The sequence below is a fragment of the Panicum virgatum genome, chromosome 4K, assembly GCF_016808335.1.
Source record: "Panicum virgatum strain AP13 chromosome 4K, P.virgatum_v5, whole genome shotgun sequence".
Classification (NCBI taxonomy): domain Eukaryota; kingdom Viridiplantae; phylum Streptophyta; class Magnoliopsida; order Poales; family Poaceae; genus Panicum; species Panicum virgatum.
Genome location: NC_053139.1, coordinates 16,476,329 through 16,488,685, shown reverse-complemented (window position 1 = coordinate 16,488,685; position 12,357 = coordinate 16,476,329). Strand labels below are relative to the sequence as shown.

General features: G+C 40.4%; 2 protein-coding genes across 3 annotated transcripts; both read left to right on the top strand.

Annotated features, from left to right (window-relative positions):
• The first annotated feature begins 2,206 nt into the window (after positions 1-2,206).
• LOC120701968 lies at positions 2,207-4,220 on the top strand. The gene is made up of 3 exons (XM_039985757.1): positions 2,207-2,776; positions 2,864-3,274; positions 3,975-4,220. The coding sequence occupies exons 1-3, from the start codon at positions 2,207-2,209 to the stop codon at positions 4,218-4,220; spliced, it is 1,227 nt and encodes a 408-aa protein (XP_039841691.1).
• A 743-nt stretch (positions 4,221-4,963) lies between these two features.
• LOC120703317 (RNA polymerase I termination factor-like) lies at positions 4,964-12,082 on the top strand. 2 transcript variants are annotated; one of them, XM_039987334.1, is made up of 10 exons: positions 4,964-5,254; positions 5,726-6,634; positions 7,293-7,377; positions 7,653-7,764; positions 8,273-8,385; positions 9,327-9,424; positions 9,562-9,638; positions 10,208-10,282; positions 11,353-11,415; positions 11,566-12,082. In XM_039987334.1, the coding sequence occupies exons 2-10, from the start codon at positions 5,729-5,731 to the stop codon at positions 11,735-11,737; spliced, it is 1,701 nt and encodes a 566-aa protein (XP_039843268.1). In that variant the 5' UTR covers positions 4,964-5,254; positions 5,726-5,728; the 3' UTR covers positions 11,738-12,082. The 2 variants fall into 2 exon arrangements, with proteins under 2 accessions (XP_039843268.1, XP_039843267.1); XM_039987333.1 differs by having other exon boundaries at positions 5,716-6,634; positions 11,566-12,015.
• The last annotated feature ends 275 nt before the right edge of the window (positions 12,083-12,357 follow it).

Here is a 12,357-nt window from a genome sequence, read left to right as displayed (position 1 = left end):
GTATTCCCTGACCCTTAATTTTGCTTGAATCTAATATATCTATAAAACAAATAAGTATTAGCAATCTATTACAAAATATACGCAATACAAGGACTTTACACTTTTTATATGGCTACTCTTACACTATTCATGCCATGTTACAATACCATATCACTTCTTTATGTATCTATGTCATCTTCCAAATAGCCTATTGGCATTTCACTTGATACAGCAAGAGAGATGAGAGCACCTCTATTTATAAGTGCCCATGATCATTGATGCCAACTTTCACACTCTTCTGTTACAAATATCTAACTCTAGATTTTTCTTTTATCCTTATCCACTAACCAGATATATTTTCTATGATATTAAATATATAGTTTCTACATTGTTCCTTCCATTGTCATGGAGCACCGAAAGTATCCATGAATTCTCACCATTCTTCTAGAACCTTCCTCCAAGTATGCATTACATATTTGAAGAAGTATACATATCTTTAAAGTTTTCGAAAATGGACACTTTATAAATATTTACGGAGAGATGAATGTATATATTAGACTTAAATATGTGAAACTATGAATGCAAATATGCAATTGTGTTAGCAAACAAAATAGCAGGGACACTGAGGCAATCTAAACGATAATTATTTTCTATCAAGTAATATCACCAAAGGTTGTGACCTCGAAAAAAACCTTTTATATAGAAGACATGTATGAAAACTACTTAATCATTGCTCACAAAACAATATATCATTCCCAGGTCATTTAGTTCTGACTCTCTTTATCGGCAGCGGTGCTCAACTACTGGACTCTAACACATTGTGTTGCTCCCACCTTAACATGTACTAGCAAAAATGTTTGCTATGACTTTTTTCCATTTTTTTCTTGCAATATTGTTCCTATGGTTGGTCAACGTAGGCGCGAGGAAGGGGATCAGAGATAGACTGTGATCAAATTTTTTACATTAACTCATCAAGTGATTGTGGACAAAAATATTGTATGGTGTGTGGTGTTTACCCATCTACTATAAAGCCGAAATTTGACGATAGTAGAAACCAGCTGTGGGGGCTATTTGGATTAAATGGGCTAAAGTTTAGCTTAGTCATACCAAATGTTTTTATGCCAATTAGAAGGACAAAATATGAGCTAATTGTAAAACTAATTGCATAAGTCTAGGGCCAATTCACAAGACATATTTTATTAAGCCAAATTAATCTATAAATAACATATATTTACTATAGTATCACGAGACATATCCCTTGCCTGTGTAATGGCACATCATCACATCGCTAGATCATAATTTTTAGTCAGCACGTTGGATGTTAATTAGGCTACATCTTTAATATGAAATTTTTTCTGCTCTTACTCCGTCCGTTTGATATATGAGGGAGTGAGTACGCCCGCCTGCAATGTTTTCTCATAGCGCCGCGCGATCGCTCGTCTTGCCCCTTTTCTATCATTTGTCCGTGTCTGAGGCCTGTCCGAGGGAGCGAGTCCATTCGTACACTAATTATAAATTAATTGCATAAATGAAGACTAATTTACAAGATGAATCTATTAAACTTAATTAGTCCTTGATTTTCCATGTAGTACTACATAACATAATTTAACAGAACATGATGCTGCTGTCCCTGTTCAAGAATTAGATCCAATCATCAATGAAGGTAATATGCAAAATTTGCTATCCATGCCATGCCACAATCTTATACCCTGCTGACCTAAATATTGTTGCAAAATTTGCTGCATGCAGATGAAGGAGAACAGACAACAGCACATACCTTTGACCTAAATATGGCTATAGGTATTGATTGCAGACCTAAAGATTTTTGCAAAATTGCTTACATATATATGTATTCCCACCCAATGACAAATTTGTAGATGAAGACATTGATGTCTACGCTGAGGAAGCGCACATTGTCTTGGAAGAAAATGAGTAGGAACTTTCAAGTGATAATCCAAGTATGCTGAAAAATTTATCATTGTTTTATGGCAAGTGAATGCAGATGTCAATTGGGCTGTTGTAATAGGATCAGACCATGATGATATAGACACCACAACCGCCCAGGGAAATACAAGTGGTAGTACCAGAAGGAGGAAGTATTTGACAAACAAGCAGAGAGAAAATATATGAAGCTTTGCTTGAGAGATGTGTCATTTCAAAGAAAACTGGTAAGCTTACACAAAAGAAGCATAGTACAGCCGAAGTTGCCTCCAAATTCAATGTTACCATGAAAGATGTCCAATCCATTTGGAGAATAGCAAAGAGAAGCCGTGAAGCAGATGAACCAGTGGATGTCAGTTCAAAAAGGGCAAAGAATTATGGTCAGAAAAGAGTGGATGTAGATTTGTCTCAAATGCACTTGATTCCTTACAACAACAGGACAACAAATAGGTCATGTGCAGAAGCTTTGCATGTATCAAAGTCTAAGCTGCACAAGTTATTCAAAGAAGGACTGATCCGTCGCCACACTAACTCCTTGAAGCCATATTTGAAGGAAGAAAATAAGAAAGAGCGGCTCAGATTTTGTAATTCCATGTTGGATCCCCAAACTCTACATTCTCAACCAACTTTCATTGATATGCAAAACATAGTGCATATTGATGAGAAGTGGTTCAATGCCACTACAACAAAGAAAAATATTTACCTACGGGATGCAGAACTTGAACCACTACGGACAGTCCAGAACAAAAATAGCATTAAGAAGGTCATGTTCTTATGTGCACACGCGAGACGTAGGAAGAATGGAGGTCATCGCTACTTTGATGGCAAGATTGGCATATGGCCATTTGTTAAGCAGGTACAGAACTGATAAGAGCAAATATTGATTTAAAATAACAGTTTTTATGATTGCTTCTGATTGTTTTCATGGTTGTCAATGTGTTAGGTGCCTGCACAAAGGAATTCTCGCAACAGACCTCGAGGAACATTGGTCACTGAATCTATCAATGTAAATAAAGATATAAGTAGGTCTTTCTTGATAACTAAGGTTATCCCAGCTATTCGCAGAGTTTGGCCGAGAGAGGATGCATGGAAGACCATATGGATTCAACAGGACAATGCCAGAACACATGTTGCCCCAAATGATCCAGTATTTCTGGAAGCAGTTGCTCAGACCGGTCTAGATATACGCATAATGAATCAGCTCCCAAACTCTCCTAACATGAATGTCCTTGACCTAGGCTTCTTTGCATCTCTACAGACAAAGACATACTTAAAGAATGATAGAACCATTGATGACATTGTCCAAAACACACTAAAGGAGTATGAGGACTATGATACAGAATTGGTGGACAAGGTATTCCTTACCCTACAGGGCTGTTTCATAGAAGTTATGAAAGATGGATGAGGCAATGGATACAAGATACCCCATTTGAGCAAGGATCATTTAGAAAGGTTTGGCATGCTCCCAAGAAGTCTGAATTGTGATATGGACCTATATCTAAGTGCTTTTGCAGTTGCTGAATTCAGAGTAGTTATACATTTGGTAGAGGAAGTAGTACTTGTATCTATATAAAAATATGGCATTCTACAGTGATGCATTATAAAGGTTGAAGGTTACTCTTATTGTTGTGTAAATCATTTCTTATTTGCATAGCATCAGTCATCTTAAGTGCTAACATCTCAATTTCTATAGCATCAGTAATAACAAAAAAACTAAATTTACAGGACTAGTCTTTCTGATCATGCTTCATTTTTCTCAATATCTCGGCATTGTTAGGCATAATGGTGGCCAGCAGCTCAAGAACAAAATCCCTATCTTTCTTTTGCTGTTCGGGTAGGACTCCCTTCTCGTCAGCTGTTGAGGTCACTACTGAACAAAATTTTATTGTCAGTACTGCACAATTGAAAGAGCGCAATTAGCTGCAACAAATTGTGGATGCATGTAAACGAGAGTACCTAGCATGTTGGGTTCGTTTCCGGAAATTGGCGGCCATAATTTGTGAATCGTCGAATTGGGTTTCTGGCACAAAGTCTTCACCTTGCGAATCTTGCAGCACAGCGTTGCCGAGACCAACCTCATCGGTCTGTCTGATGAAAATGTTGTCCTCGCTTGGCCCTTCTTCAGTGTCTTGGATGAAATCCACTCCCTCTTCGACGATGCGCTTCTGTGGCCGCGACCACCAGATACCGCCCTGGTTCTCCCTGCCACGGCGGCAAATCGGCCCTACTCTGCTATGGACACCTTCACAATGCCACTTGACCCTCCGCCGCTCCGGGCTTGCCTCAGGATGGACGGATAGAGGGGACGGACTCCCCTTGGTGGGGATTGTTGTCCGCGCATGCTTCCACAGACGGGATCTTGACGGCAGAGGAGCAGACCAGCTAGGGCTACAGGGCACTGGGTCGTGATGCAGTGATGGGGGTGCGGCGGGGAAGAAGTTGGGGCAGAGGCCGGCGAGGTGGGTGTGGCGGAGGCCGGGGAGGGGAGGTTGGTGCGGCGGAGGATGGTGCGGCGGAGGCCGGGGAGGGGAAGGGTGCGGCGGAGGATGGGAAGGGTGCGGCGGAGGATGGTGCGGCGAGGTTGGTGTGGCGGAGGATGGTGCGGCGGGAGACCGGCAGCGGCGAGGTTGGTGCGGCGGAGGCTGGGGAGGGGAAGGGAAGGGTGCGCCCGAGGGTGGGGAGGGTGCGGCGTCGGGGAAGATGAGCTGGGCGGCAGAGGATAACGACGCCAGGAACGACGTTTCGCTAGAATAGCGAGGGGGGAGGAAAATGAAACGAGATCCTCGACAGTACTTCAAAAGTACTGCAGAGAGAGGTGGAAGGGTTGACAACCGTCCGATCCGGAATGGATGGTTGAGATCGCATGCTACAGTGATCAGCAGTAATTCATGAACAATAGTCCGAGTACTGTTGCGAGTACAGGATTTAAATATTTAATGTGATTCTGATTTAAAATTAGTCTTTATTGCACAAGCATAGAGATTTTAGCGATGTAGATATATTTATATGAGCCACACATAGACAATACTTGTTGGGCTCTTCGGGTTAAGGTCAGGGAGACTTGGTTACCTAGCTAAGACCCAACCGGTCTCTCCTCTCCCCCTCCCCGGTTCCTCCGCGGCTCCGCCTACCGCTCGCCAGTCCCTTGCATCTGCTGTGCCGGCGACGCGCTCCACTCCGACCCCGCCGCCTCGCTCCCTCTCCGAGCCCGCCGCCGCGCTCCCTCTCCGACCCCGCCGCCGCGCTAGCCGCCGACTGACCGCGGCCACCGCTGCTTGCGCGGCTCGTCGGCAGCAACGTCAAGGAGGTCATCTTCAACAACCTCCTGTTCGAGGTCAGCCCCACCAGTTCCCTTGTATCCTTCCTCCTCTTCTCCCATCCCAACCGTGAAAAGCACGTTTTTTTTTGGGAGGGGGAGCGGGTGGGGGCTGATGTTGGGTATTCCTGGGAATACCCAGGAATCACTGCAGCTCCGCCCCTGCCATTGTCCCTTCTAGTGTAGCTAAATCTGTGTAATGGGCAGGATGAGAGGCTTAGGTGTGTACTATATGAGGTACTGGCACAGCTCAACTGCTCGAAACTTGCAGGCTAAAATTTAAATGTGTTGAAGAGGACTGGGATTCTTCTCAACACAAAAAGGTTCAAAAACACATAGGCGTATTTCAGGCTACACAAATAATATCCCAGTTCTGTACTTGGTCTATGATGAGATGGGTCTATTGTAATATTAGATATTGGACTTGCATGACCTCACTGAATACTAATATCGGTTCATTTCATGAATTTTTGGGCCAGCATCAAACAGGAAATGGAAAGGGATTCTGCTGCGGATTACAGTGAGGTAAAGGCTGTGTTAGGCAGCAATGAGGAGAAAAAGGCCCATAAAAGCAAGAAAGACAAGGGGCAGAGAAAGAGGAAGAAAGACAAGGCCAAGGGTCACAGAGGTGATGGTGATAGATTAATTCAATCTGACAACAAGAATCATAGTGTTGACATGAAGCATGCTGAAGTGTCAACCAAGATGGCTGAAAAACCATGCTTGGAGAATACAGAGGTCATCATGAGCAAAAGGGATGTGAAGAAAGACAGGAAGAAAAGGAAGAAAAATAAAGAGGTTAATACTATCAGCCAGAAGCAGATACTTGATGCTAATGATGGAACCGTTGGGTCAGAGTATTTAGAAATGAACAAAGGAGAAGGAGAGCATGATAGTAAGTCAAAGAAGGGCAAAAGGAAGCACCGGGATGGGGAGACTTCCTCAAATGGTTCTTCTCATGATCAAATTGTTTCAGGGGGTGATAAAAAGAGGAAAAGGAAGGAACCTTCAATTACTTTGGAAGAGGGCAATGAAGTTGACATTTCAAAGATCTGGCAAAACACAAAGGGCAAGAAAAAGAGGAGAAAGGAGAGAGATAATATTGGTGTAGACCTAAGTCTGAATACACCAGCTGGAGATTGCAAGAATTACAACAAAGAGAAAAAAACAAGTAAGGATGACAATGATGGTGGCAAATGCGGAAAAATTAACATGGCACATCAAAAGGACAAGGGTAGACGAGTGAGCTTCACTGATGATGTGGAGGTGTTTAATATAGATGGTGGTGATGATCATGAAGAGGGTGATGGGATTGGTGATTCTGGCCTGGTGCATGGCAAACGGTTTACCCCTGAGGAAGATGCGAAACTAATGGAAGCCATCGTATATTATGCAGAGGTGTCTTCTCTTGCCTTGTAGTCTGTATGTATTGTTCATTCAATAAGTATTCAATAAGTCATGTGTGTTTCTGGTTAGTGTTTTTTGCTTGCTAATAAGCGTATAATCATGTATCAGGCTATTAGCATACTTAATTGACTGGAAACTAGGGCCTAGACATGGAAGTACGAGACAGTACTTAATATAGTTTGTTACTTGGTGATATTGTTCTTTAACTTACTTAGATGGATTGTGACAATTCTTTTACCAAATCAACCTATTTACTACAAGACTATTGCCAATTATTTGTTGAAATTTTAAACATATTGATGAAGTGAACTTGTGTTGCACTTATATTTGCGTGTACTGTTTTGTATACGAAACTTCAACTGAGCATTCAACATTCATGTAATCCAGCTTTTGTTGTGCTTATTTATTTCCTTTATTTTTTGTGTTACCTTCAATGGGGGAGTTCGTGATGTTATTTGCAGAGTCTTAACCTGGCCTTTTAGGTAATTTGTGTTCCATATTTGGATAGTAACCTTTATTACATGTATTAATTATTTTGGATCTTGATGTTATATTATTCTTCTTACTTTCTACTTATCAAATAAATAAATGAGTGAGCACCTCAGTGTGGCCCAAACTTCAATTCAGTTAATTTGTTTCTTGGGTATAGATGAAGCAATTGGGAGACAAAGGTTTAGAGATGATTCGTGCTAGCATGAAACATCCAGAGATCAGGGGTTGCTGGGCTGAAATAGGTAAGCCAAAAACATATAGCGCTATCTCTTTTACATTCTCTTATGTTGCCTTTCCTTTTAATGATAATATCAGTTGCACATGTAAATCTGGAACTACAAATTGGAAACCGGTCTTTAGGCTCATTCTTTGACTGCAAACTTCGTTCTCATAGAATACGTACTTTGCATATACTTTGGGAAATCAGCTAGTGAATAATGTAACATTGCTTGAATCTCGTTAATGTACGTTTTCCTGATCTGGGTAGCAGATGACTTATTAATGATTTTTGTTGCAGCAACATCATTACCTCATAGACCACAGATGGCCGTATACAAACGAGCACGGATTTTACTTTATAGAAGTGCGGAACGTAAATGGACTGAAGAGGAGTACAAAATAGTTCGACGGTACCATAAATTTCTCTTTCTGAGATCATATGAACTTTATTTTATTTTGTCTATTTTCATGCTAGCGTTACTTATTTGATGTTGGAAAAGAATCATATTATTCTCCATTGTGGTTTGCCAGAGTTTCTATACTTTTGTGTTTTAGCTGTGGAACTCAACCAAAAAGTCAGACTACGTGAACGCTAGTCCTTAACTGTCTTGATTCTTTACTATTCAAAACTGTGCTAAGAGATGAAGAGATAACTACTAGCATCACTGCATTTTAAAGTCAAATTAACTACAATGGCATATTGGCATGTATGGTAATATGCTTTATAGCTCTGTGACTTCCCTATCTATAGCCTTGAGTTATTTACTTTGGTACTTTCTGTAGAATATTAGAATTTTCTTTAAGAAGTTGATTTTTTCTTTGTAACTGATGCTTTTACTTTGGTACTTCGTATCATTCTTGTATTGGGACCCGGAGTAGCCTTAAGATCTTGTTTCGGACTGGCTTCATATGACACAGGTTTGTTGAAAAGAATGGCACAAGTTGGAAGGAACTGGCAACAGACCTTGGAAAGAGTGAAATCCATGTAAAAGATACATGGAGACGAATGAAACCCAAAAATTTAAAAAAAGGTGTTTGTCACTGCTATTGCTATGACTTATAAGATTATCATAATTTAACAGATTCATCCGTGTTTCACCAAACTTGATTCTTTACATATAAATGTTTATTTTCATTATTGCAATTATAAATCTCTACATTATTCTACCTGCTGTACACTCTACCGGAACTTGCATTATTTCCGCGTCAGCCAGGTAAATTGGTTTAGTAAAAAACAATATTCTGGGACTTAGCTGCAGAGCAACTTTTTTCACTTCAGTTTATTTTGTGATATTTCGGATTTCAATAGAAGAGATAATTTCATAGAATCTGCTTATGGTTTGTAGTTTATCATTTACTAGCCAATATGCCCGTACAGATCAATATTTTGTTTGCAATGGGTTTTTTCTTTGACACGAATTTTGTTATGTTTTCATGTTCACATTATCTTCAAGTCCGTTTAGGTTACAATATAATGTAGTTGTTCGATTCTCGTTATATACACTTCCGGTCCACTCGTCAATGATGCGTGTTGGACCAAACCAAAATTCTGGTGGACACGTTGCGTGCTTTAGTCTTAGGTAAAGAAAACATAGTATGAACCAGGGTTCTCATAGTTGCACCTGCATCTTTGGAGTAGATATTCCTTATTTCCGGTGGATATGGTTGGCCATGTAACTTTGAAATTGCAGGCACTTTTTTGGAGAAATGTCAAACCATAGTTACTTTCTATGACATGGTTAGGCTTCTTGTGGATTTGTATCTTAAGTTAAAAGGTGTTTTGTTAATCAAATGGAAAGATAGGTCATAAATTTCAAGGGATGTCGATTTTGAGTAAACAGGGCTTCACAATGCAAAATACGGGTTCTATGATTTTTCTACCGTGAAGGAAGTTCATTATATAATATAAGAGTTAGAATTAGTTTACCAATTTATCCATCATGGTGCCCTCTTTTAACTGGTAAATATTCAGGGGCTTGGACTCAGGATGAATACCAAAACTTGTTTGATCTGGTAAATTTGGACTTGCGTGTGAAAGCTCACCAAAAGATTGCTCCTAGTCATCGCCAGGTGTGTGATTCTTTATCCTTGTCTATAATATGCTTTTGACACCAGATATCATGTTTACAATCTTCTATCAGTGCTCTTTCATATTGTTTCATTCCTGCGTACCATAGAATCAATTGATTTGTTTACTTTTGTGACAGCTAAGAGATAACATTTCCTGGGAGGCCATCAGTGAAAAGTTAACGACCCGTAGTAACAAGGACTGCTGCTTGAAGTGGTTAGTTTGCTAGCCATTTGATGCACAACATAATTTCCTCTTTGAATCTGTGCCTAATTTTGCACTCCTTTGTGGTTTTAAATATATGCCATTAAAGAAACTGATTAAGTTGTCCTGACGTCATACATTTAAAACCGGAGGGAGTATATTTCAGGTTTTCTGCATTTTTTTATATTGGTCTGCATTTGTCTTTCTCAAACTCATTGAGACATCTTTGGAGCTGAATATCATGCATTGCATCACTTCTGTTTGTATAAGTTTATACACACTACTTAGTGCAATGTTGAGTATTTGATTGCTAGACATTTTTCCAGTGAGGCTAGGGCTGGCGCATGGCACTGGTACAGATTTGCCAGGAACTGAATCATTAGAATTGTATTGACACTTTTGTCAAATGCTTATTTAATTCAAAATGTTTATGGTTTTATGATAGTGTCCGCTTGGCATACGTTTACTAATGGATCCCAATCCTTGGTACTGCTAATTTTGTTTCGTCTGTCCTAATTTTTCAGCTTATATAAATTAACTATCATCACACATAGTTGCTAAATGAAAATTATGCATACCAGGTACCAGCAATTAGCATCGCCACTGGTTAAAGAAGGAATCTGGGCAGATACTGATGATTATCTGTTGATGGAAGCGTAAGTTATATAGGTTATATATTGAATTCTATGTCATAATTAAATGTTACATATCATCTGCTAGATGTTTGTGTTATGATTTTGGTTCTAACTAGGTAATTATGCCCGTGCGTTGCTATGGACAAAGTTGGTATATGTATTGGATACATATTGGTGCCCGTGTGTTAATTTGTAAGGATCTACGTGATTGAGTCGTGGATGGAGGGGGTTGGTCCAACTCGCATATGGGATGGACTAAGGCCCACCTGTCAATAACACAAGCGGACCAAATCAACGTACCAAACCAAAAATTTGAGTGGAAACCTTACTCACTTTAGTAATAGGTATAGAATAGCGGGCTAAGAGGTTTAGCGGCTAGACTCAAAATACAGCTAATAGCGGATTAGAGTGGCTAAATTACACATGAGTTCAAATAGCGGTATCATGCCTCAAATAGCTATAGCGGGCTATAGCGGAAGCTATAGCGGAAGCTATAGCAAGAGATTTGCTATAGCGGTATCATGCCTCAAATAGCTATAGCGGGCTATAGCGGAAGCTATATCATGCCTCAAATAGCTATAGCGGGCTATAGCGGAAGCTATAGCAAGAGATTTAAAACCTTATGATCTGATCCAAAGTGCCTATGAAATATCAATATATTATTTGAGTAAGGAAAAAGCCTGTATTTGGTCTCTATGCTTTTGATTTAGTCCAACTTGAGCCCATATACTTTAGAACCGAGCAAATAGTCCTCTCTACCTCCATACAATTACAAATGAGTCTAATACTCCATTCAGGTGATTTCATGACCCTTTGATGTAGTTTACTCTCTTTTTCGTGCACAAACTCTTAATGAATAGAGTGAAGTACAAGTTTCTTTAGAGGAAGGGGGTTTGGTCAGTTTGTGTTATCTGAACAATATGCTGCTATCTTGTTCAAACAATGTGTGGATGGTATGTTCAGATTATATGTATATTTCTCCTGTTGTCACCTAATCCATTTCTTCCTGGTAGAATTGTTTTCTTTTAGGTATATGTTATCATGATACATTATGTATATCCTGCACTGAATTTTTCTTAACAATAAACCAGGCTTCAAAAGGTTGATGCTGTTTGTGTTGAAGATGTTGACTGGGAGAGACTTCTTGATCACAGGTACTTCTGATTGCTGACTTTGCTTCAACACAGTCTTTCAACACAGTCTGTTGGTATTATCTAGTTTTCGTAAGGGTATGGTCTATATTTATTAAAACAGCTGGTATTTGTCCACTTCAGCTACAATAACGGGTTATTTCACTTACTCAGATCTGGGGAGCTTTGCCGTCAACGGTGGAACCAGATGGTCCGCATGATCGGTGGCCACAGAGAGAAGCCTTTTATCGAGCAAGTGGAAGTGCTTGCAAGGCGGTACTGCCCAGAAATGCTCGATTACAGGAAAGCTGAATCGTCCGATGAACTTACTGGAGGATCTGACTAGTGATGAAGAGCATAACCCTCTAACTTCTGCAAGGCGGTACTGCCCAGAAATGCTCGATTACAGGAAAGCTGAATCGTCCAATGAACTTACTGGAGGATCTGACTAGTGATGAAGAGCATAACCCTCTAACTTCTGCCCTGTAAAATGTTTGGCTTTTGTTGTGTATGGCATGTGGAAATATTAGCGTTATATGGTTCAACCCTCAGCGAAGAATGCAAAATGTCGCATTTTGACCAGAACGAAATATATTGTTTAGGGATGGGAAGAAATCTACATAACCTCCCAACCTAGTACAAGTGGACTACTTAACCCTCAAAATTTAGAACCAGATGTTTTACCCACTAATCTTTGCAAAGATCGTTCAAATGACCCTTCGGGGTAGTTTTCTAAATTAGTCTTGCCACCATGGCATATTGGCATGCCACGCTGGTATGAGCTCACAGGTCAGGACGGACACCCTTTGGTCAACTCCCTACTACTGATGGCGGTGCCATTCTCGCTGCGCTACCCTCATAGCCACCGCCTTTTCACACTTTGATGAGGTAGGTTGACCCCGGGGCCATGGGTCAGCCCGTTGCAGCCACGACAGATCTGCTACACCTCGCCGTCCCGCCTCGCAG

What these genes read in the sequence shown, in the direction of transcription:
- LOC120701968 (XM_039985757.1), top strand. Translation starts at nt 2,207, where the DNA reads ATGAAAGATGTCCAATCCATTTGGAGAATAGCAAAGAGAAGCCGTGAA. An exon ending in TATGGCCATTTGTTAAGCAG is followed by an intron (nt 2,777 to 2,863) that starts GTACAGAACTGA and finishes TCAATGTGTTAG; the next exon opens with GTGCCTGCACAAAGGAATTC. An exon ending in ATACAGAATTGGTGGACAAG is followed by an intron (nt 3,275 to 3,974) that starts GTATTCCTTACC and finishes CGAATCTTGCAG; the next exon opens with CACAGCGTTGCCGAGACCAA.
- LOC120703317 (XM_039987334.1), top strand. Translation starts at nt 5,729, where the DNA reads ATGGAAAGGGATTCTGCTGCGGATTACAGTGAGGTAAAGGCTGTGTTA. An exon ending in GAGTACAAAATAGTTCGACG is followed by an intron (nt 7,765 to 8,272) that starts GTACCATAAATT and finishes CATATGACACAG; the next exon opens with GTTTGTTGAAAAGAATGGCA. An exon ending in GATTATCTGTTGATGGAAGC is followed by an intron (nt 10,283 to 11,352) that starts GTAAGTTATATA and finishes ACAATAAACCAG; the next exon opens with GCTTCAAAAGGTTGATGCTG.